At 40.5% G+C, this 26,203-nt stretch overlaps 1 protein-coding gene across 2 annotated transcripts; it reads left to right on the top strand.

Moving 5' to 3' along the window:
• Positions 1 to 5,584: 5,584 nt before the first annotated feature.
• Positions 5,585 to 25,500, top strand: LOC127985500 (la-related protein 1-like). Of its 2 annotated transcripts, none has more exons than XM_052587518.1 (20): positions 5,585 to 5,705; positions 5,795 to 6,132; positions 8,568 to 8,629; positions 9,679 to 9,744; positions 13,761 to 13,905; positions 14,021 to 14,155; positions 14,521 to 14,673; positions 15,378 to 15,537; positions 16,605 to 16,749; positions 16,830 to 16,986; positions 17,147 to 17,304; positions 17,578 to 17,943; positions 19,212 to 19,335; positions 19,824 to 20,020; positions 20,099 to 20,205; positions 21,132 to 21,289; positions 22,804 to 22,948; positions 23,037 to 23,146; positions 24,180 to 24,307; positions 24,547 to 25,500. In XM_052587518.1, exons 2-20 carry the CDS (start codon positions 5,892 to 5,894, stop codon positions 24,688 to 24,690), a joined length of 2,901 nt encoding a protein of 966 aa, XP_052443478.1. In that variant the 5' UTR covers positions 5,585 to 5,705; positions 5,795 to 5,891; the 3' UTR covers positions 24,691 to 25,500. The 2 variants fall into 2 exon arrangements, with proteins under 2 accessions (XP_052443478.1, XP_052443477.1); XM_052587517.1 differs by having other exon boundaries at positions 17,575 to 17,943.
• The last annotated feature ends 703 nt before the right edge of the window (positions 25,501 to 26,203 follow it).

The raw sequence follows: 26,203 nt of genomic DNA, 5'->3' as shown, positions 1-26,203 counted from the left end.
GGAACCAGATGATAGGCTTAAATGTTTCCTGGCTTGACTGTTAGAAGCAGATGATTGGCTTTCCAGTGGGAGGGGCGGGGCATGTGCACACAACCGCCATCTTTGCCATTATGGGTTTTTCTTATATAGTTGTATTGAGGATTGAGGAAGTGACATGTCTCTTATAAACTGTCTCTGGTACAGTTGACAAATCCGAGGGAATGGATTGCGAAAGCATGCGCACGGATTATGAATTTGTGGATACGGATTAAAAACCGAAGGTAGGTCTACAGTTTACAAAATCTGACACAAGAATTGGAAATTTGTGAGTATGGTTTATAAACTGAGGGGACGGATTGCAAACCATTGCCTCTGATTTTTTTCTTCCCCCCACTGCCCCCGAACATGTGACTTGCCAGGCTCTGTGGAAGATAGCAACATCGTCTCTACAAAACTTAAAAAACAATTATTTTTCCCCAAGAAGCGCAGCAGTAATAAACGACTTCAGGGGAGTTATGAATCTAATGTATCAAATAATGTTTTTCCCCTTATATAGGGATACAACAATATATTTACAAGCAAATATAAAACATAGTCTAGATATTTATTTATTTCTGATTCTATTTTTAAGAATTATGTATTATAATTGGGTTTGTTTCTTTGTTGGCGTGTGTGTGTGTGCGTGTGCGTGTAATAATATATAACTGTTATAAAAACAGATTACTGTGTTTATACTAGTAATGATGATAATAATAATTAAATAAAACTATTAATAATTGTTCCTGTGATGTGGCTGCCCAGACAGAAGCTTTAAGTGGCATAAGAAGAATTAAATGGCAGATATTGTTTATTATCTAACCAAAGTATCACTATCAAGCAAGAAAAAATATCCATAATGCGGGACATAATGCTTTTAATCGCAACAATGCACCAGGACTCTTATTCTGAAATATGTATGATTACTGTTGCTGATGTAGTATTTTACAGAATAAAAACCTTAAGATAAACATTGCAATAATTCATCAAAACAGAGAGTATAGATATAAAAACAATTCTCAAGCATTTATGTATTTCCCCTCACACATTTACTTATATCCACAAAGTTTTTTGTATATGTATTATTTTGGAAAAATTTACAAATTGTTTCTAGAAATGAATATATATATATATATATATATATATATATATATATATATATATATATATATATATATATATATATATATATATATATATATATATATATATATATATATATATATCCAGTAACTCATATATAACTGAAAACATGAACTCTGCTTCTTCCACATTCTTTGCTCTGACTCTGTAAGGAAGAAGATTAAGAATTAGTTAGACCGTTAGTAATGTTCAGTTCCCAGTTTTCAGTCACGTTATTGTGAGGCCCCGTCCACACAGAGACGGAGCTTACCCCAATCCGATCTTTTTTTCCTCATCTCAAGAAATATCCGCGTCCACACGAAACTGCATAATGATGTAGAATACATGCCAGACCAGTATGTGGCGCTGTAATTCTGCCACAGAGATACACTAAAAACCAGAGAAGAAGACTTGGACTATGCTCATAAACCTTGCGCGTGGTACACAAAAGAACATGGCACAATACATTGATTAATCTGTGTTAATGTTAGTTAATAAAAAGACAATCGTTCAGTGTTTGTTCATGTTTTTGTTGCTGTTACGTGACGTAGAGGTGTCTGACTAGGGGGGAGACGTGGACTGATGACGTCATCGTTTCAGAAAATATACGGATCAGCCGTCCAGATGAAAACGCAAAGACGGCGTTTTCAAATTTATCCACTCTGGGACCCGGTTTCAAAAAATAGCGTTTTCACCTGATGAAAACGCCGGATCCATGTGGACGAAACGCCTATCCGATAAAAAATGTGTGCGTATTCACAGAAACGCGTCTCCGTGTGGACGGGGCCTCAAAGACCTGAAGGGAAAAACATTCATAACACTGCAGCACAAGCCTGACAATTTTCCATATCTTTCCAATCCACAAATATTTGGATCAATGAGAATAAAACAAGGCTAAACGAACAAAATGCAAGTTTGTGCCATTTAAAATCCATTCAAACAGTGTGACATTATAAAACGAGAAGAACTTTGTATTTTTGGCTATACTTTAGGAATCAATGGTAAGATCCTCTGGAACACTAGGTGGCGCTGTGCTCAAACCTCTCAGGTACATCCGGGAGATGCTGTCTATGATCCTTACCAATTTTTGTGCCAATATGTCAAATTGTTCAAAAGATGAAATGACTAATTTTTATATGTCAGACATGCGGTTCATCCAATTCTGGAACAATGCAGACACCAAGACCATGACTTTCTGACAAACTGTTCAAAAGTTATGGGCAAATGCTAATTTTTGGCATCTCATGACCCGTCCATGGCGTTGTTCCCAACTTTCATATTTGCGCTGAGATTATGGTGAGAAAACGTACTGAGTCTCATTTCAAATAACCATGATGAGAGAAATCAGAGGAACTAAACGTCATTTATCTAGAACAGAGCTCAAAAGTTAGAACCATTTGAAAAGTTAATATTTGAACAAGTGGTGGCGCTATAGAGACCTTAAAGTTGGTCAGGCTTCTGTTGAGAACTACCCCAATAAATGTGCCAATTTTCATTCCCTTCCTATGTTCCTTTTCCATTGACTCCTATTCAGAAAAACAAAGGAGGAGATTCATAATATAGTAAACTTACAGAAACAATGGGAGCTCAGAAATAACATGAGTTTGAAAAAAAATAATAAACAGCAACAAAACGTGTGACAAGTGAGAAACGCTGTGTTTGTGGACTGAATGGATTGAAGTGCCCTTGGCCTGCGCCACCCTTCCCAGCATGCACTGCTCCTCGAGGCTGGGCTGTGATGTGCTGACCAGCTGCTGAGTTGAGTTTTTATGCTGGAGCCAGGAGCTGATTCAACAATAGAGCTGACGGCACGCGTGTCAGAGCTTTCAGAGGAGAGCTGCACAATCACAACCTCTCTACATCAGCACACACTCATAAACCAGGCTAATTCTACTTATTTTGAACCATAATTCATTCACAATAAAAGGTTCTGACAGAAACTTAGTTGTTGAACTAGAAACGTGTTTCCTGAGAACGTAACTCACAGTTTTCATGAAGTCACTAACACTGCATTTCAGATCAGCGTTTATGTTGAATATGTGATTAGATTAGACAAGCACAGTTTAACGATTCAGCGTTTCCTGAAAGCACAGCTCTGGACTGGTGATCAGTTTGTGTCAGATTTGTTTGTGTGACTCTAGAGCTAAATAATCGAGCTAACATGCAGGACAGTTGTTTCTGTCATTGTATATATATACACCATGGTCTGTGTAAATACTGGATTCTGATTGGCTGGGAGGCGTGAGCTCAAACCAGTGAATCATGTAGCTCCAGTCAGTTCTGTATTAATGCACTGCTCTCTCTGAAACACACACACACACACACACACTGGGTTTCCATGTATTATGAGTTCTTCTTTAGATGTAATGGTTTCTCAGATTTTCTATCTTCTTATCCAAACCCTAAACCTACCCCTCAGAGGAAACTTTAATTTAATGAGTCAAAAAAAATACACGTCACACCTCTGTTTATCAATTTGCACTGGCTTCCAATAGTTGCTTGCATAAAATTCAAGGCATTGATGTTTGCCTACAAAACTACCCCTGGCTCTGCACCCATTTACCTAAATTCGTTACTTCAGACTTATGTGCCTCAAGAAGCTTGTGTTCTGCAAGTGAACGTCGCTTGATTGTTCATCCCAAAGAAGCACAAAGTCACTTTTACGGACTTTTAAATTAAATGTTCCTCCTGGTGGAATGATCTCCCCAACTCAATCCGTGCAGCTGAGTCCTTAGCCATCTTCAAGAATCGGCTTAAAACACATCTCTTCCATCTTTATTTGACCCTCTAACTTAAGCAAGCACTGTTCTAATTCTGTTTTTAAAAAGAACACTTGTCCCTTTCAGACTTGAACTCTATTGTTTTGTTTAAAAAAGAACTAACACTGGCTTTTTGTATTCTATTTGTTTTCTTTCATTACAATTAACAAAAATAAAAAAAGACCTCTAACACTAGCTTGCTCTATTCTTCATCTACTCTATATGTTTGTATTTATTTAATAAAAAAGCCCTTGCTACATGTACTGTATTGAGCTGACTGAGACTGAATTGCTCTTTTGTTGATTTTAATTGCTTCTGTTGTCCTTATTTGTGAGTCACTCTGGATAAAAGCATCTGCTAAATGACTAAATGTCAATGTAGTAAATCAGTTAGAATTGGTGAAGGTGGGGGCATACCATGCAAAATTTGTATTAAGTAAAATATCTGCATATTTAATCATGTTTTCCCAGTTTAAACCCCTACTTTTAGATAAAAGTTTACAGTGATGATATGAATTGTAGCTTTCATCCAGTGTTTTATCCAGGCTTCTGCTGGCTGTAAAGCATCCATCTGTCTGTGTCCGGCTGGAGACAGTGATTCATCTGTGGAAAGATCATTGCATTAATATATAACTTTGAACCCGCAATGGTAAAATTATTCCTAATATGTCTAAAACTTTCCAGATGAAATTTGATTCTATTCCAAACATTTTAAACATGATTTCGAAGTTTTTGAAAGATTCTGAGTCAAGTATTATACCCAAATAGTTACACTCATGGACTACTGATAACCTTCTGCTACACTGTAACATCTGGATCCAGATCCCTTAAAAACAGCTGTTTCAGAGAGAGGCTCAGAATGAGGGTTGAAAATGATAATTTTACCACATTTATTTGTGAAAAAAACTTTATTAACATTAGAAATAAACCTTGGGGAACATCAATCTATATGTCTATATACCGTATTTTTCAGACTATAAGTCGCATCAGTCCAAAAATAAGTCATGATGAGGAAAAAAACATATATAAGTCACACTGGACTATAAGTCGCATTTATTTAGAACCAAGAACCAAGAGAAAACATTACCGTCTCCAGCCGCGAGAGGGCGCTCTATGTCTTCAGTGTAGACTACAGAAGAACTGAGCAGCACAGAGCGCCCTCTGGTGGCTGGAGACGGTAATGTTTTCCATTGGTTCATTTTTCTTAGTTCATTTCTCTCGGTTCATGTCAAATTAATTTTGATAAATAAGTCGGACCTGACTATAAGTCGCAGGACCAGCCAAACTATGAAAAAAGTGTGACTTAAAGTCCGGAAAATACGGTATATAAAATCATGGAAATTTTACTTTAACACTGTTTTTTTTTTTTTTTTTTTTGCAGTTTTAACAGTTTTACTCTAAAAACAAAGGTATTTGACCAAAATCAGATTTGAATGAAACTAAAAATAGCTGTAATTTGTACTGAAGAATTTTAAAAGTAGAAGTAAAGCCCATTAATTTTACATCCCTGTATTTTATTCAGATAAATATCACAAATCCTGTTTATGATGTTTATGAGTGCCGAGCTCAGTTTTAAAGTGATCTGGTTTATAAGTGATGCTATTTGAGTTCTACAAAAATTAATCATACAAAGAATGACATTTTAAAACCTATTAAGATATTTTACAACAAACTGAGGCCTGGGCCGTCGCTGCGTGCGCGATCACGCGCCGTCTGCAGGGCAGTCACGTGACGTCGCGCTCTGTAGTCGCCACGCCCCGCTGCTCGTACGTGCGCGCTCACGTTCAACGCGTGGTTCTTTCACATTGCCGTAAGTAGCAAAGCCTAGCCCGAGTTTTTAAAGCTTCCCAGCGCTCTTTTACATGATTTTTAACTGCACTCCACCTCTCTGTTTCTCAGACTGAAGCCGGTTGGTCTAGGAGTGGAGTGGCGCGCGTCGAGCGGCGGTCTTTTAGCAGCACATTGCGGCGGATTTGAGGCGTTTGTTAGCGGAGACATGGCCACCGAGGTGGAGACTCTCCTGCCGAGGAACGCGCTGCTCCAGCAGGAGGAGCAGAACCGGGGCCAGCCCGAGAAACACGGAGGATTCCCGCTGAAGGAGCAAAGCCTCAAGCGTGCGAAAGACGAGAGCAACATCCAGGAGAAGGAGGAAGAAGACGCCTCGAAGAATGAGTTTACCGAGGCTCCTCCGCCCAGAGTCAACCCCTGGACGAAGAAGACGAGCGGAGTCAACCACGGTCAGTGTGTGTGTGTGTGTGTGTGTGTGTGCGCCTCAGATCAGCCTCCGTCAGGTTGCTAACTCAGTCTGCAGACAGCTAACTTAGTTGTGGATCTCTGAGGTCTTCTGTGACCCCGGAGCACTAAACAGTCATATGGGACCATTTTATAAAGGGAGTTTAATGTTATTCATCATCTGAAAGCTGAATAAACAATCTTTACATTGCTGTATGGCTTGTCTTAACGGTGACCGTTAGTCCTCCGGTTCTCCTCAGGACACTCATGACAGAGTTAGGCCTCGAGTCGGTGATTCAGGGCTCCAAACATCAGCGCATTCATATAAAGACCTGCTAATGCACAACACATCTGATTGTTTGAGGTCCTAACTTCATCTGAGACACTGAACGTGTCGTTATTCCTCGCCTTCGCTGCTTTTCTGAACAAATGGCTAGCATTAGCATTAGCGGCCTGTTGTTTGAGCTCTGACAGGCCAGGACTAATGGCGCTTTATTAGCAAAGAGCCGCACAAACCTTTCATTTGTGAAAGTTTTACTGTCACACCCGATGAGATGCGTGTGTGTTTGTGATTTTAAACCGTATTTGCCGAGTGTTGCAGCTATCTGTCGTTTATGGAGAGACACGTGTGAGATGCACGTGTTTGTCTCGGATTCGAGTGAAATCGGTTTGAATCCGTTTTCCGCTCAGAATGCGGTTTAAAAGCGTCTCTCGCGAAAGTTAAACACACACATACATGTCTGTTAGCCTGGGAGCTCTCCTGATGAACACGCGTCTGTGAGATTGACACTAACCTAAACACGCAGGCGGACCTGATTGAGCGCAGTGCTTCTCATCAGCAGAAGGTCTGGAGTGGAGCTGCTATCCCAGAGTTCCTCAAATGTGTTTCTCGAGCCGATGCTCCATTATCTCTGCTCTAAAGAGTGTGTTAGAGTGAGTGTGTGTGAGAGAGAGAGAGAGAGTGTGTTTGTGTGTGTGTTGTTTTCCAAAAGACCACATAAATACATTAGTCTAGTTGTATATGGTTTGCTTTTATTTAGAGCTGAACCCCAAGAACAAAGTCTGTTGATTTCCACAAACCCTCAAAGCTCTTTCTAGTTGTGATGAAGTGTCTCAGTCCGCTTCTAAACACACTGGTGTTTTAGGAAGCCAAATAATAAAATACTTTTATAGGTTTGTGATGCTTAAGACAGGAATGTGTTACTATTACATCACAGCTGCACTATAAAATGTAAAGGACAAAAATCATATGTATACTCCTTTCCTTACAGTATAGTAGTAAAACTCTTCTTCACTTGCAGGAGTTTAACCCTTGAACTGATGTTTTGATGGAAAACTGTGGTTGGAAACAGATTTACAAATGTGCGAAATGCTCCGTAAAGATTTTGGAAATGTTATTATTGTGTAAAGCTGCAATGGTCGTGAGATGATGTCCCGCTCTGCAGCGTCTCTTTAAAAACATAAATTCAACACATAATTAATAATGCTCCTAAATTGTAAACACTATCTATTAAACAGAGCCAAAATGGCATTTATTGTTTAAATACTGCAATACAACAGACATGATTTGAAATGTAAGACTTTGTTTCGTATTAAAGGTACTAAAGCACAATGATTATTGCAGGCTTAATATGTTTGAAATGCATTAAAAGATGAAAACAAAGTAATCTAGACTATATTTCTGCCCACACCACAAACCTCTGACCAACACAACAAACCAAAGTCTGTGTCTATGGAAGTCAGCGTTTTAATTTTGGGTGAAGCATACCTTTAAACCTCTAGCTATTGACCCAAAGACTGCAGATCTTTCTCATTCAGAAGAACACAATCAGATGCAGACACATCACACCACATGCATGCAATGTTTGGTCTTACTTTATTACTGTAGGAAATGAATTAGTTGTTTCTTTAAAGAGACCCATCTTATTTTCTCTTGTATATTTATTATTGGTCTTTAAAAAAGGAAAATGTCTATTTATCAGATTCCTCGATTAATCGATGGAATAATCAGTAAAATACTTGGTTCCTAAAATAATAAACTTACTCTAGCGCTGCACAGTTTGGGGGAAATCTAATAATTTTATTATTATTATTATTATTATTATTACTATGGAGTAAAAAGGTAAAAAACAATATTACCATATCACTGTAAAACGAATGTTTACGGTGTTTAAACCAGCTTTTGTTTTGGTGAGAAACGGTCAAAAAAAAAGGGAAATCCCTGAGAGTTTTTTCTAAATTCCGTCATTTTCTTTTTTTTTTTTTTTTTTTTTTAATAGTTAAATTAAATTGTATAAATTAAATGTAAAAAATCCTCAGAAATTATGTTGTGTGTTTAATTTTTTAAAGGAAGGCGGAGAACATTAATAGAACCCGTTCTGAACGGTTTAAGGCTCTAATCTGAGCTGTTTTTAACGGCTGTTCTCTTCTGCTGCTCTAGAGCATTCTGGGCCTACGAAGGTGGTGAAGGCGGGAAACACGAGAACGAGACGCGGCGGGAAGGTGAGTGACGTTCATCTGAGACAGCAGCACACAAACCTCAGACACATTTAGCAGATTAACAGACTCCTCCGCACGACTGAGACCTGGTTTACACACATGTGAGAGCAGCAGTAAATAATGACCGGTTCAGCTCTAGTGCTGTGCAGGAGCCTGCGAGTCTTTAATCAGATGCCAAACCAGACTTATTTGAAAGACTGACGCAAGTTAGAGTCCAGATGATTATTACAGTTATATTCATGAGTGTTTAGATGTACATTAGGATTTAGATCAGAGCTCAGTTAAACACGGACAGAATCAAGACTAAATGTAATGTGAAGAAATATGTCACGTTTTGGATAAACTGAAAGATGTTCAGTGCACTTAATTGAATCATATGGTATGGACTCGTGTCTGTGAATAATAAACCACAAGAAACTGCTTTTGAAATATGAATCTGTGTGTGTCTTTGTGAAAACATTGAGCCAAAATTAATAGAATATACCTGTTAAAGTAATCCTTTTATTACTGTTTTATTATTACTAAGCAAAACTTTATTTTTAAAGAATTAATCTCACATTACAGTATACAGCACTTTATTTGCCAGAATTGTTAAATTTTGTTTTGATTGTTTTAAAAGATTATCGTTTGATTGGGTTTTTGAAAAGTAAATGTGTATTGAATTTTAAATTCAGAAAAACAACAGAATTTGGAGAAAATAAAATGAGGCTATATTATGTAAAAAGTTTGAGTTTCAATAAATTCAGTTTATTAGACATCCTTTGATTAGTTTAATTTAAACATTAAAATGGTATCCACATAAATCAGAAATGGAAAACACTGAATTTGAGAAAAAAAGAAAACTGATTTCATATGGCCCTAAAAATCTTTTTTAACCCTTATGTTTAATACTTGTTTAAATTGTATACATTTTGATTTAAAATAATTAGATGTGTTTTTTTTATTTAATTGGACCATTAAAACAAGGTTCAAAAAGATTAAAATCGAACAAAAGTAATCCATAAGAATTAAACACAATCCAGACAAATCACAAATGAACACTGTTTTTGAAGGTGGGGGATTTTGGAGACGCAAACAACTGGCCGACCCCTGGAGAGATGGCTACGAAGGAAGTCCAGGTACGACCGTGTCAAACGTCTTCAATCTCAACCTTAATACCAGATGATTTTCTGTATGAACTCATATATGGCTTTAATGGAGTCTGGAAGTGTAGAGACGGGATCCTTCAATGCAGCTGATCATCCTGGAAAACCTGGAAAACTGATGACTCATTCTGCTCCAAACACACTATTAAGCAAGCAGCTCTTTTGTTTTCAGACTTGCACACACACTCTATAGCAAGCATTTTTCCAAATGTCATTTGTGTGGAAATATTACGAAGTCCGTAAATGTTACATTAACAAAGCCCAGAGATGCTGAAGACTAACAATAAGAGGAGATAATACTGGCAGAGCAAGCTCAAAATATTGGAAGGAAATCCATACAATTTTATTAGGGGGTTTATATGAATCTATCTCTGAAGGGGAACTCAGAAAAGCTTAGATGGTATTTTATTTTCATCGCATCACTGTGTATTCCTTATTTAAAAAGTATTTATAAGTACAGTGCTGCTTTGTTTACAGCCGTGACCATGGAAACACGGTATTGCTGCTTTGTTTACAGCGGTGACCATGGAAACACGGTATAGCTGCTTTGTTTACAGCGGTGACCATGGAAACACTGTATAGCTGATTTGTTTACAGCGGTGACCATGGAAACACGGTATAGCTGCTTTGTTTACAGCGGGGACCGTGGAAACACGGTATAGCTGCTTTGTTTACAGCGGTTACCGTGGAAACACTGTATCACTGCTGTTCCTCAAGCGCCCCCTGCTGGCAGAGAGAGAATGTGCGTTCTCAATCGACCAGTGTGCTGTTTCTGTATCCTGATATATATATATGCTGTGTGACTTGACAAAGATAAAGTTAGACCATTATGTTTTTGCTTCAGATTTTGAAATTAGATCAGAAACTGGTGATGTATGGAGAATCTTTCTTCGGATCGCTGGATGTTTTGGCCAACATTGATATCACAATATATTTCTTAATATCGGTCGATATGATATAATTCCGATATCGATATGGACAATATTTTAAAAAGCCTCAGAATAACTGGTTAAACGCCAGATGTCTATACAAACTTAATAAAAAAATTAATTTGCCAAGTCCAGGAAACCTCCTTCTATAAAACTAGGTTATTTTAGAACAAACAAAAAAGGTACAAATAATTTTCACCTTTTGTTTGTATTAAGCTTTCATACAAACAAGAACTGTAGAATCACTATTAAATAAACATAAGACTTTCAGACTCTTTTTAATGTAAATATCTTTTAAACTACAGTATAATATAGGCTGATTCTTATAGATTGAAATGGGGTAACGAAATATGTAAAGTGCTCAGTTTATATTGAACACATAAAAAATACCAAATACATTCTCCACCAGCAGGAGGTGCTGTTGGAGCGGCGGAAACATTGGTTTACACTGTAACGGCTGATGAAATGAAAATACCATCGAAACTTTTCTGAAGAGTGAAATATCAGGGAACTACACTGCGACCAAAATTGTTGCATATGCAACCTGTTGAAATTACATTGCAACCTTAATTTTTATGAGGTCACAAATGTATCACTGATTATTTTTTGTACCTACCTTATGTTTTAGGCAATATGCTATGATTTACTATGAGCATTTATTAAAACAGAAATGTGTATTTTAAGAATACGCTTAATAACGTGCTCTGAGCATTCAACACATCAAGTTGTCTCCAGCCCGGCGATGCGGGAAAGCTGAACTGAGCAGCTGGTGACTCACGTGCGCACGAGAGAGAGCCGCGTCTCATGAACAGCAACACTGAACCGAGCTCTCCTCCAGGACTATCACGTCCTTCTGCACCTGAACGAACAAATACAAATCACAGTTTAAACAAACAGAAAAGGATGCGAAAGATCTTAATTCAGCAGCGCGGTGTTCTGGTGTTCAGGGCACATGCAGAGACGTCTTAAGTCTTCTTGCTTTTGTACCGACAAATAGGCCTACATACTAAATATGTAAAAATACCTGTTTTGGAAAGTGTGTTCGAAAAGTCTGTGGTTATGTCTTTAGTGAAAGTAAAGAGTTGGAAAGAAATCGGATGTGTATCATTATATTGGATGCACTGTCTCTTAAAGGGACAGCGCCTAATTTACTAGCTCTGCTGTCAGTGTCTTTAATGTATGAAAATGAAAGTAAATCACTCACTGCTCTTGATTGAATGACTTTGTAGTTTGAACAAGAATTTATCCAAAGTCAATCCAAAAATCAAATAGAGTTGTTTTAGTAGTGGGTGCAGGCCACTAGTTCATTAATGTAAGTGAGTATGGCAAAATAGGGATCTGTGAAATATTATACCCAAAAATTCTTCATACTGTAGACTACCAGTGAAATTCATTAAAAAAAATAATGAGGACCTGCCCATGTTTTGCTTAAGTGTTCCTTTTTCACACCACAGACTGAACCAAATTAAGCATTGCTTGCTTGGTAACTGTTCAACGAAGTATTGATAGTTGTGTAAATACTGACAGCTGTCTGAAGTTTCGATTGATTCCATTACATATCTTTTTATCAAAGTTATCCGAAATTATCAAGAGGAATTTGTTCTGACACAGTTTAACTCTGAATTCTTGTCATATTTTATTACCAATTTCTAAACTACAGCAAATAAACTGTGATAATGTGAGATGTTGAAGGAGTCTGAATACATTTTGGTTTGACTGTGTATTTTATTTTACAGTGATGACTATGCAGTGCCATGTTAAATTAGTTTCTGGACACCTACAAACTTAAAAAACATAACCATTGTGTAAACACATTTATAAATAAATAAATAGAAGGAACATACAGTAAATATTAAACCATTTTAAACAGGGCCCACTGTACACCCTGCACCGGGGCCAATCTAACCCCAGCTACAAGACGGAGCAATGCACTGTGTGTACTGTAAGAAATAGAACAAGACGTGTGGTTTAAAAGATGGCAAGTAAAATAAAAAGCACATCTGAATGCAATAAAGTTATTATTATCCAGAGTGGCTTACTATAAAAAAAAAAATTGTGACCAAATCGTGTTTTGGGCCAGTAACTGAAAAAGTTAGTTGTGCAAGTGCCACCAGTGGAAAAGGTTAGTGTAGTTCCCTGAATATATTGAATTATTGTCCAGCTCTATTGGATTGTGATCAAAATGCACTTGTTTCCTCTCATTTTAAATGGCTACAGAAAGTTTGCCCTGCACCGAATTTAAAATACTTGAAGGATACATGCCAATATTTTAAGTTTTCTTTAATATTATTGTTAGCATAAATAATGAACTGATTTATTAAAGCAGTAAGCTCCAAGAAGCCGTGGTTTACAGTGAATTTATAACAGCTAAGGGTCGTTGTTAGGTACGATGTGAAGCGGAGTGACTAAAACCCTACCCTAACTGTTATAAACTCACTGTAAACCATGGCTTCACGAGGCTTATTGCTTTTATATAACTGTTATTTCATACATGTAGTTATGTTTCACAAAATAAAACCGAACAAATAAAGTGTAATGATATTAATAAACACCGTATTCTTCCACCAAACAATGTAGTTCCTCAGAAACAGTTGTTATTGTAACAGAAGTGGTTGCCGAGCAACACACAAACATAAACAAAGATGTATGTTACTTTGTAATTTTCAACAGCTTTGAAAGCGGCTCAGCCAATCAGAATCAAGGACCGGAACTATCTGTTTTATTATGTATTTTAAATGGGTAAATAATGTATTGCTTCAGTATATTTTATTTTGCTTCTGTACTGAAATTGGTTCTGAAAATCATTTGTTGTAATCTACATTTATTAAGCGCTCATGTTTAAAGAGCTAATCTTATAGTTAAGTCATAGTCATAAACTGTATGTTTTCAAAGATTTAAAGAAGGGGTATATATCTTTGGGGCGTGCTTCTTGTCTTTTATTATTGCCATAATTAAAGTAAAAGTGTCCTGGAAAGTGATCACCGATAAAGAGTGGTGACCCTGTGCGGTGTAATGTCAGGTTTGTGATTATTGATCTGTTTGGTTTGATGAACCCGTCAGGTGGTGAAGTCAGTGGTCAAACGAGAGACCAAAGACAAGAGGGAACATGAAGAGAGCAAAGAAAACCTGAAAGCCAAATCAGACGACTCTGGAGAAGAGAAAAACACTGACGAGGAGTCGCAGAGAAATGGACAAAAAAAGCGAGGTGTTTGAAGCCTTTTTTAAGAGCTCTATCTGGGAGTGAATGAATGAGCTCGAGTAATGTTCCTTGTGTCAGCTGTAAGATGTAGAATGACACATTTGTGCTGATGCTGTTGTAGGAAACAAGCACAAGTGGGTTCCTCTGAGGATCGAGGTGAAGTCTGAGGGTCCTCGCGAGCGCTCGGCCTCCAGGAACAACACACGACAGTTCGACGCTCATCGAGTTCCTCCGAACGCCAGAAACGACCTGAGAGGTGCTCACACATCCAAACCCTGCTCCGTAGACCACATCTCACCAGATACACACCATAAACACACACTCCTCATCTGGAGAACTAACATTGAGTATCAATCCTGCTGTAACGAGCTAGGAACAAAATTCAAGCTTTAATCAAAGAAATAAATTACAGGTGAACAGATATTCACATAGAATACAGCTGTTTTACAGTGTTATAATATTTCACAATATTACAGTTTTTTTCTGTGTTTTTGGTCAAATAAATGCAGGCTTGGTGAGCAGAAGAGGCTTCTGTAAAACTATTTAAATCCCACAGGTTTCGAGTGTTTGAGTTCGAAGGTTGTGTGGTTCTTCACTGCTGGCTTGTGTTTGTGTTTGCAGACTGGCACAGTGGGAAGTTCGATCATGAGTTCAAGGACGATCATGACGAGGTGTCGAGTGTGAAGAGTGAGGGAGCGCCGTACAGAAACACTGCCAGGGGACGGGGGCGAGGACGGGGACGAGGAAGAGGACGAGGACGAGGAGCCGGCCGAGGTACAGGACTGCAGAAGAGCTCAGATCTCACACAGGACTCAGTCTCTTCACTGAGATAGTTTAGCTTTGGTTTGTGGAGAGACTTGTTTAAAGATGTGAAGACTGTCTGTCCCTATGTTATTACTGAAAAAGTGTTTGTCAGTCATTTTTGACTTTTTTTTACACTTTATTGCAATGGTACAAAATAAAAAAAACATTGACATGACTTTAAAAGGTTAAAATGGACCTGATAAAAAGAGAAAAGCTTGTATTGCTCATAATTAAATCTCAAATCTATTTTTTTTTTTTTTTTGTGATATCAACTTCAAATTTGAAACGCAAATTTTTCAGATATATGGCTTTGATTTTTATTGCAGTTTCAGGGTTAAACATGTTTTGGAAAATGTATATTTAAAAATAATATTTTGGTGCATTTTTTTTTTAAAGAACTTTTTAGTTTTTCACTTTTTAAACACAAAAAAAGAGACCAAACTAAAACTGTCGTAAATCTGGAATTCTTCAGAACTCAGAATTAAGTTGAACATTTCATTTTCAGGTCTGTGCAGGTAATTAATCCTAACTATTCCACAAATATAATTTGGTACCATAATAAAATATATTTAATTTAATTGAAGGTTAAAACGGGGTAGTTTGAGCACCACAGGAACAGCACGTTTCCTCTCAGGACAGTAACACGCCGCTCCTCTGTGTTCTGCTCTCATCAGGTCATTATGACTACTATGGCTATAAAGGCTACGAGGGGAAGGACGGAGCTTGCGGTCAGAAGTTCAACAGTAAAGTGACCTACTATTATGACAACATGAGCAGCGCTGAGCTGTACGCTGTGGACCAGGACCTGCTGAAGGACTACATCAAGAGACAGATGTGAGTGAACCACGCTCAGACCTCCACATTAGTGTTATTAGCTTCATCCAGTCAGAGGAGATCAACATGTTTGATATTTCCAGCCGATTGTAGAACATACGCTGCACATATCAGTCCTAAATCGAGAATCAGTATGTCCCGAATCACTGTATGTTGAAATTAAAGTTTCCTTGATGGTCTTCTACTTCAGTTCTCATATCGATGCACACTTTAACGGCTCATATTACCCACAACACATTGCACAGTGGACGAGGATTCCATTAGAACTACAAACATGCTTAAAAAAGGGTTTAAAAACTACAAACATGGCGGTTCTGAGAGACACGAGCCAGTAGAGAAAGGGCTTTGAGTGATGAATAAACAATGTCTAACCTGATTAAAAAATATTTAATGTTATGCACATTGTATTTCATCTGCAGTAATATTGTGTGCTTTTATAATGATATGTTTGGTCATTAACTTTTAAAAGCATCATTATATGAACATATGAAGAGTGTTCTCGACATGATCGAGCCACGACTGGCAGATCAGCGTGCCTCTGCATTTCTCTCCAATACGGTAGGAATCAGATTCAACGAACTGTGTGTTTTAACTGTGACCGGATGATTGACAGAATACAGGCGTGATACATACTCAAAAGTTTGTACTATTTCTTCACGAAGAGTACAGAACTCTAGAGCATAGTATAAGTAGGTGAGAGAGCCGTCCTCCTCGACAAACAGTGGCGCTCTCACAGTACACGGAGTGAAAAATACATCGCAGAGAAAAGAGGAAACTGGCAGAAGACAGAGCAGGTTACTTCTGATATTGAAACATATTTATTTTCGTGTTAGGAGCGTTTGTCTTAGATTCACAGTTCAACACACACACCTCAGAGAATGTAGTTTAGTGTTTCATGACCCTTTAAAACAAGCATGGAAACGAATCATTTGTGAACGGATGAAATTGACGAGTTTCTTTGACAGTGAAATGCCGAATGTTTATTCATGACAGTGTTTGCATTATTCGAGCTGTTGGAAACACATGGGTGTTAAAAGCAGGAGTGTGTGTGTGTGTGTGTTCTGCAGTGAATACTACTTCAGCGTGGATAACCTGGAGAGGGATTTCTTCCTGCGCAGGACGATGGATGAGGAGGGCTTCCTGCCGCTGGCTCTGATCGCCAGCTTCCACCGAGTGCAGGCGCTCACCACAGACTTCAGCCTCATCACAGAGGTCAGATCCTCCGCCGGACGCTCACACCGCTGTGTGACGAGCCGCAGCGCTTGACCTCGTGACCTCTGCTTCTGTTCCAGGCGCTGAAGGACAGTAAGGTGGTGGAGATCATCGATCTGAAGATCCGCTGCAAGCACGAGCCGGAGAAATGGCCCCTGCTCGCTTCTCACACAGACTTCTCTCAGTTAATCGACTGCCCAGAGTTTGTTCCCAGGAACGCTGTGGAGGATCACACAGGTGAGGAGCTGTAACGCTCAAGTCTTCAGGACTAAACCTGCCGTTGTTAAAGTGTGTTAGTTTTGGGGCATTACGCTTTGGTTCACAGTATCTGTCAGGTGAACTCAGTACTGTGAGATGGTGTTGTGTCCCTCGTCCTGACCGGAGCTGTGACCCGCAGGTTCTCCGAGGGCCTCGGCGCCGCTGCGCTCCAAGACCAGTGATGTGAGTAACCTGAAGATGATGCCCAAGGGTCTGTCCGCCAGTCTGCCCGATCTGGACTCGGAGTCATGGATCGAGGTGAAGAAGAGACCTCGGCCGTCTCCGGCGCGACCCAAGGTACACACACACAGACGGACACACACACAGTTCACTGACACAGAACATGACCTGGATAATCTTCTAAACATGTTCTAGATATATTCACATTTAAAGCCTAAGTTTGCCTAAAAGATGGACAGAATAGCTGAAAATAATATAATGCTCATCCACGCTTTCATGATGCTTCATGTGGAGTACAGCAGCGTTCACAATCACTGTGCAGCTGTACCATTACAGTCACGGTGTAGTGTCTGGAGCCGATGTGTGAGTGATGGAGGTGTGTTTCAGAAGACGGAGGAGGCTCGGACGCCGGTTCAGAGCGCCCCGACCGCCGGAGAGGAGCAGGACGAGCCCGAGGAGCTGGACTTCATGTTCGACGAGGAGATGGAGCAGATAGACGGCCGGCGCAACACTTTCACCGACTGGTCCGATGAAGATTCGGACTGTGAGATCGACGACCGAGACGTCAACAAGATCCTGATCGTCACCCAGACGCCGCCGTACCTGCGCAAGCATCCCGGAGGAGACCGCACCGGGAACCACACCTCACGCTCCAAACTGACCAGCGAACTGGTCAAAGTCATCAACGACGGCCTGTATTACTACGAACAAGACCTGTGGGACGACACGTACGAGCCCGAATACGCCACCATCAAGGTGAGCCGGGGTTAACCGTCACGTATAGCACTGGGTTATTATATACTTTACTATTATAAGATACGCCATATACTGAGAAATATCAAGAGATTATTTTAGTCAGTATCACACACCCCTAGCATCAGTGTGTTTGAGCTCTGAAGAGGTTACAGCTTTGAGCACAGCAGCCAATCACAGGAGAGGAAGTCAGGTGCACTCGCTGCTTAGAGTTGTTCAGTGTTGAATGAAACCTCAGGAGTCTTATCATCATCACAAACTCAGTGTAGACTCGATGGAAATAATAGATTCAGTGCAGAGTGTAGAGCTTTAATGATTATAAGATGACCGTGAGATTGAGATGAGTGAAAGGGTTAATGATTGTGAAGTTAGCTTGATAATAGGATACTGATTTTATACAGCATATATCATACAGATTGTTTTGTTTCTGAATGAATGTGTGTTATTGATCAGATCTTGTCTATAAAAGCGGTTCTGAATCAGCAGTTTGAACAAATCGACTGAATGAATGATTCAGTGAAAGACTTCTGGTGGATTCAGCTTCATTTTTAACATCATTTCTGTTATTTGAATAATTTTATACTTTTATATTTAAACTTTATACTCTCAACATTAACCTCATAACTTGATGAATTTAAAAGCATCTAAACCCCGTCAGACAGTCTTTAATATACCCAAACACCACTTATGTTCTTCTGTGACACCTGATGAATTTAGTTGATACTGATTTCATTTGATTGGTTACCGATTCAGATTTTTAATAATTTTGAAAAAGTTTATTAATATTAATGCATTTGACATAAGATTTAGTAAGGTTAGGAAAAAACTGCGAATCAGTTTGTCAAGTATTGTCTTGTAATCTCTGAGTTGTTTTACATTAAAGCACAAGTGCTGCTGATAACAGATGTGCTGCTGTAGTGAGTCCGGTTCTGTGCAGACGTCTCTCTCTGGTGTGTGCACGTGTGTTTCTGTCAGACTCCGGGTGTGTGTTCATTCAGTACAGTAAACGCTGCTAGCCAAGCCAGATAGCTTTAGCTTCAGTTTACTGGAGTGTGTGTGTGTGTGTGTGTGTGTGTGAGAGGAACAGTGCTGGGGTCATGGCTCGCTCCGGCTCACAGGTATGAGCGAGATGTGTCTTGATTAAAGCTGTCCTTCTCTAGTATCAGAGCTTTATTATTGGTTTTGCTTGTATAGTCCTGGAGGATCTGGTCTGAGTGTGTCTCACTGCTAAGAGCTTGGAAATGTTGTAAAGTGTTATATTGTAACTGCAGCAAGAAGTGGAGAACTTCAAGAAGGTGCACCTGATCAGCCGAGAGCAGTTCGACTGTCTGACCCCTGAGCCGCCCGTCGACCCCCACCAGGAGGTTCCCCCCGGACCCCCCCGCCCCCAGCAGAGTGAGACACACACACACACACACACACACACGTGATCTGATGTGATTGCATGACGGCTGATGCAGTGCAGAGATTCACACAGAATGCATCTGTGCTAATAAATGTGTGTTTTTAAACAAAAATTGCAAAAGCAAAAATTGTCTTCATATTTCATGCATGTTTTCAGCAAATATAATTAACAAGTGATTTTGTTTACATTTACACCATGTTAAGAAATACACTTGTGCTTGGAATAGAACTTTAACACATGGTTAATAAAACATTACTTGAATCAGATACATTTTAGGATGATTCATTAAATATAAAAAAAAATCGAAATTGTTCAAACAAAAAAGCTGGGATAGTATTATTAGCCGTAGTCCCCAGCCCTAGTTTACATGTTTTGATATTTTTAATGATGTGTGGTTAGGACAAGGTGTTAGTCATCAGAACAGTCTCGTCTCACTTGCTTTGTTCTGCAGGATTAAAGACATGTTTGTCTCCTGTAGTCCCCACAGAAGCGTTAGCTAACAAGCTGTTCGGAGCGCCGGAGCCGTCCGCTATAGCCCGCTCTCTCCCGACGGCCGTGCCCGACTCTCCCAGCTACCGCACGCCTCGCACGCCCCGCACGCCGCGGCTCAGAGACCCCACACAGACACCGCGCTTCTACCCTGTGGTGAAGGAGGGACGGCCGCTGGACGCTAAAGTATGTGTCCGCTCTCACAGTGTGGTCCTGTCTGTTATTATCAGTTACTGACCGGACACATGTGCACTTGTGTTTCAGACGCCTCGCAAGAGGAAGACGCGGCACAGCTCCAATCCTCCGATGGAGTGTCATGTGGGCTGGGTGATGGACTCCAGAGAGCACCGCTCACGCACCGCCTCCGTCAGGTCAGCAGACACACCACCTCTGACCTTTCACCTCACAGGAGGAGGAGCATGTGATGAGCTCCTCCAGTCAAAATCATGCCATTTATCATGTTATAAAGAACTGTATACCAAAGAACTAAAATGATGCTAAACTAATTTCAAGTATTTAACTCCTAGATCAAACACATTCAGTCAAAATTGCTGAAGTCATGCGTTTAATTTATCCAATATTTTTTTTTTTTGGTTTGTTTTCAATTAGATTTTTCCCTATTACATATTTCTGTAACTATCCTAAAATTAGAAATCATTTGAAAGCCTAAACGCTCAAATTTATTGAGATCAGATGTTGTTTCTCTTAATTTAAATCTTTAAATCCTTTTATCAGGCCCCTCCCCCCTGGGGGCGGCACCAAGTGTCATATTACAAAAATGTATTAAAATATTTTATCAAAACTTTTTCTAATTATAGATTCCATATTTGGTGATTATTTTGTGATATAATATCATGACAGAAATGTATGCATTTGTTAGAGAGAAATACATTTTCAAGAGTTTTTGATATAACGTTTAATCTCACAGGAAACTACGTTTTTGTGATATGAGCTTCAAATTAGGAGCATAGTTTAGTTAAACATACAACATGCCTTCGAAAATAAAGCAATTTTAGGTTCCAAAAAAATTTCTTATATATTAAAAAAGATGTGTAAAGTACATTCTTTACAATAACTTTCACTTAAATGTTGAGCTAAACTGAGCAATAATTGTCCTCTTTTAGAACGGAAAGCGTTCATGAACCACACACATTTAAGTTCAGACCTCGTGCTTTTTCACCTCCGTGTGTATTCTTCAGTGATGGTATAATAACAGTATTAGTTCTGGATAGATGTCTGAGCGCTGCAGGAGTGTTTCCTCTTCAGAGCTGTCAGGTTTGTTTTGTTGTCTCCTCAGCTCCAATGCGAGTCCGTCTGAAGGCACCCCAGCGATGGGGAATTACGGCTGCACTCCTCAGTCTCTCCCCAAGTTCCAGCACCCCTCTCACGAGTTACTGAAGGAGAACGGCTTCACGCAGCACGTCTATCACAAGTACAGGCGGCGCTGTCTTAACGGTGAGTTCCTGTCGAACTCCTTGCTCACTCCTCGCTCATTCCTGTCTCACTCCTCTCTCACTGCCTCACTCCACTGTCTCACTCCTCTCACTCCTCACTTCTCTCTCTCTAACTCCTCTCTCACTCCCTCACTCTTTGCTCACTGTCTCACTTCTCTCTCACTCTTTGCTCACTGTCTCACTTCTCTCTCTCACTCCTCTCTCACTGTCTCAATCCTCTCTCACTCCCTAACTCTTTGCTCACTGTCTCACTTCTCTCTCTCACTCCTCTCTCACTGCCTCACTCCACTGTCTCACTCCTCACTTCTCTCTCTCTAACTACTCTCTCACTGCCTCACTCCTCTCTCACTCCCTCACTCTTTGCTCACTGTCTCACTTCTCTCTCTCTCTCACTCCTCTCACTGTCTCACTCCCTCACTTCTCTCTCTCACTCCTCTCTCACTGACTCACTCCTCTCACTCCCTCACTCTTTGCTCACTGTCACTTCTCTCTCTCACTCATCTCTCACTGTCTCACTCCTCTCTCGCTCTCACTCCTCTCTCCCTCCTTTCACTCACTCCTCGTTCACTCTCACTCCTCTCTCACTCCCTCACTCTTTGCTCACTGTCTCACTTCTCTCTCACTCCTCTCTCACTCCCTCACTCTTTGCTCACTGTCTCACTTCTCTCTCTCACTCCTCTCTCACTGTCTCACTCCTCTCTCACTCCCTCACTCTTTGCTCAGTCTCACTTCTCTCTCTCACTCCTCTCTCACTGTCTCACTCTTTGCTCACTGTCTCACTTCTCTCTCTCTCACTCCTCTCACTGTCTCACTCCCTCACTTCTCTCTCTCACTCCTCTCTCACTGACTCACTCCTCTAACTCCCTCACTCCTCTCTCACTCCCTCACTCTTTGCTCACTGTGTCACTTCTCTCTCTCACTCATCTCTCACTGTCTTACTCCTCGCTCACTCCTCTCTTGCTCTCACTCCTCTCTCCCTCCTCTCACTCACTCCTCGTTCACTCTCACTCCTCTCTCAATCCTCGCTCAGGCCTCTCTCACTCCTCTCTCACGGTCTCACTCTCACTCCTCGTTCACTCTCTCACTTCTCTCTCATGGTCTCACTCAGTCTCACTTCTCTCTCTCACTCCTCTCTCACTGTCTCACTCTTTGCTCACTGTCTCACTTCTCTCTCTCTCACTCCTCTCACTGTCTCACTCCCTCACTTCTCTCTCTCACTCCTCTCTCACTGACTCACTCCTCTCACTCCCTCACTCCTCTCTCACTCCCTCACTCTTTGCTCACTGTGTAACTTCTCTCTCTCACTCATCTCTCACTGTCTCACTCCTCGCTCACTCCTCTCTTGCTCTCACTCCTCTCTCCCTCCTCTCACTCACTCCTCGTTCACTCTCACTCCTCTCTCAATCCTCGCTCAGGCCTCTCTCACTCCTCTCTCACAGTCTCACTCTCACTCCTCGTTCACTCTCTCACTTCTCTCTCATGGTCTCACTCCTCTCTCTCTGTCTGTCCTTACAGAGCGCAAGCGGCTGGGCATCGGTCAGTCTCAGGAGATGAACACACTCTTCCGCTTCTGGTCCTTCTTCCTGCGGGATCACTTTAACAGGAAGATGTACGAGGAGTTCAGACAGCTGGTGGTGGAGGACGGGAAGGAGGGCTACAGGTGTGAAGACCAGCCGAGTGTTTCTGATCATGAGTGTGTAGTTCTGTTGTGTTTGTGATGAGTGTTGTGAACGTCTGCTGTTCCTCAGGTACGGTCTGGAGTGTCTCTTCCGGTTCTACAGCTATGGACTCGAGAGGAAGTTCAGGCCGGACATATTTAAAGACTTTCAAGAGGAGACCGCCAAAGACTACGAAGCAGGTCCGTCTGTGATATAGATACGGCTGGGAAGTGTTTGAATCATTAGGAGGTTAACTGGAAACTTGGGATGTCAGCCATTATTCTACGCTCGATTAGTTGTTAAGAGATGCGGCTGATTAAAGCTATCGATGGTCAGTAAAGCAGTTTAATTCTGGGCTGATCTTCTGTGAAAATAAATCACTAACGTTCAAATGATGCTTCTAATGTGATCCGAACTTTAAAAGGACATTAAAACAGAAACAAGATTAAGTTCTTGTAAACTAAACTAAATCATGTTTAATTATAATTTCCCCAGATTTATGGTTTGATATTGAGCTGTGGACATGAGCAGAACAGATTTATACACACACACACACACACACACACAGCTGGTCAGAAGACTGGGGTCCGTGAGACCTGTGATGTTTTCCAAAGTCTCTTCTGCTCATCAAAGCTGTATTTATTTGATCAAAAATACAGAAAAAAACAGTCTGGCAAATGTTATTGCAATATAAATCAGCTGAATCTGTGTTAAAGTGTAATGTATTGCTGTATTTTCAGCATCATTCCTCCAGTCTTCAGTGTCACGTGATCTTCAGAAATCTTTCTGATATGATGATTTATTATCAGTCACTTTTTGGAACCTGTGATAATTTTTCAGGATTCTTTGATGAATGAAAAGTTAAAAAGAACAGCATTTATTCAAAATATTAATATTTTCTAACAATATAAATCTGAGCTATAACAATTTAGCACATCCTTGCTGAATAAAAGATTTAATGTCTTTCAAACAATTAGAGAAAACAGTGATTAGAAGTGAACGACAATAAAAATAAGAATTATTTGGGAAAAGAAATGGCACACAAAGCTGTGCATGGCTTTAGATTGAGTTGCCTGCTAATCCAATATTTCTCTTAAAAACAAAGATTTGTACAAAACATTGGATGTTGACATTTGATTAAAAATTAAAAAACCATGAATGGATTAATAAGTGAATTGATCTGAACGGAGTGATGAGCTCTTGTGTCATTATTGTGTCGTTGTGCTGTGACAGGCCAGCTGTACGGACTCGAGAAGTTCTGGGCCTTCCTCAAATACTCCAAAACCAAGAACATGGAGATCGAGCCCAAGCTGCAGGAGCATCTGAGCAAGTTCAAGCGCCTGGAGGACTTCAGGGTGGATGTGAGTGCACTTCTTTCACTTGGTGTTTGCAGGACTGAAAGAGACGCTTCATTTCCCCTGTCGATCAAAACAAACCCTGCTAAGCTAATGGCCTGTGATCGCTGTTTCGATTCAAAATTGTGATTCCTCGATTTCTGTCAAATAAAATGGTGTTAAAACATTTAGATTGTAATGAACAGTAGAATGGCCGGGTCAGTCAGGAGTGTGTTGTTACAGCGGTGTGTGTTCTCTCTCGTCAGCCCCCGATGGAGGACGGTGGGCGTAAGAGACACCCGTCCAGCGGAGACAGCCGTCGCCGTCCTCCCTCACACGCCTCCAGCCGGACACACACACAGAGAGATGAAGCCAAAGCCCCGGGTCAGAGAGCAGCGCCGCCCAAATGAGCTCCCCACGGTCTTCCTCCTCCTCCTCATCCTCTCAGACGACACAGAGAGCACCAGAACTACTTCCCCTCTCTGTTTTATTAAAGACTGAAGTTTTATTCCTCTTGTATCATCGGCTTTAGTTGAATCTTCCTGCTTTATATCCTCCGTAGAGTCTGATTAGGCCGAACTCTTGATCTTTAAGGATTGCTCTTGACTAGAGTCGACTCTGGATGAGATCTGCAGCTCTCGGAGGCTTCCTCCAGGTGTCTGTTACAGAAGATCACTCCTGCGCTCCTCGTCCTCACAGTTTGAGTTAATCCTACTGTACATATGAATTCATCAAATTAAGACATTACACCGCCGGCTGTACGTGTCATTTATTGTTTATAGAGATATATTTGCCTTCCGTCTGAGCTGGATGTCTTCACGGGTTTGTTTTAGCATCACTTCTTGATTTTCTTCATGAGAACAGCAGGACGCTCTGTCTAAAGGGAAGCTGAGCTGGAATCGTGAAGACAGACACTATTAATGATGATTATAAGTGATGCATCTGATAACTTCACCCACGGCATTCACATCAGAAGCAATGTTCCTGATCTAATTTATGAGTTTTGCTGCCATATGAACATCTTGTTTGTCTGCTCCTGAAGTTTTCAGTTGGTTTGGTTTCCATTCATCTCTCTTCGGTGATTGATTTTGATTTTATTTTGGTTTTATCGACACGTTTAGCAGTGCCCTTCTCAATAGGCTTCTTCATTCAGAGTAGATGTGGTCAAATCCTGATAATCTTGTGATCACTGATGTAATTAAAACCTTTTATTCACCTCAGCGGTGTGCTGAAAGCCTCTCATCCCTTAATGCTGTTATTCTGAAAGCCATATACAGGTCCTTCTCAAAAAATTTGCATATTGTGATAAAAGTTCATTATTTTCCATAATGTAATGATAAAAATTAAACTTTCATATATTTGAGATTCATTGCACACCAACTGAAACATCCAGAGCCACCGTGCACAGGCGTGTGCAGGACATGGGCTACAGAGAAGCAGCACTGGACTGTTGCATGTCATTCGGAAATCAAGGTGCCAGAGTCTGGAGGAAGACTGGGGAGAAGGAAATGCCAAAATGCCTGAAGTCCAGTGTCAAGTACCCACAGTCAGTGATGGTCTGGGGTGCCATGTCAGCTGCTGGTGTTGGTCCACTGTGTTTTATCAAGGGCAGGGTCAATGCAGCTAGCTATCAGGAGATTTTGGAGCACTTCATGCTTCCATCTGCTGAAAAGCTTTATGGAGATGAAGATTTCGTTTTTCAGCACGACCTGGCACCTGCTCACAGTGCCAAAACCACTGGTAAATGGTTTACTGACCCCATAGAGAATCTGTGGGATATTGTGAAGAGAAAGTTGAGAGACGCAAGACCCAACACTCTGGATGAGCTTAACGCCGCTATCGAAGCATCCTGGGCCTCTATAACACCTCAGCAGTGCCACAGGCTGATTGCCTCATGCCACGCCGCACTGAAGCAGTCATTTC

The sequence above is a fragment of the Carassius gibelio genome, chromosome B21, assembly GCF_023724105.1.
Source record: "Carassius gibelio isolate Cgi1373 ecotype wild population from Czech Republic chromosome B21, carGib1.2-hapl.c, whole genome shotgun sequence".
NCBI lineage: Eukaryota > Metazoa > Chordata > Actinopteri > Cypriniformes > Cyprinidae > Carassius > Carassius gibelio.
The sequence above is the reverse complement of the archived record's forward strand: the minus strand, read 5'-3'. Positions and strand labels throughout refer to the sequence as shown.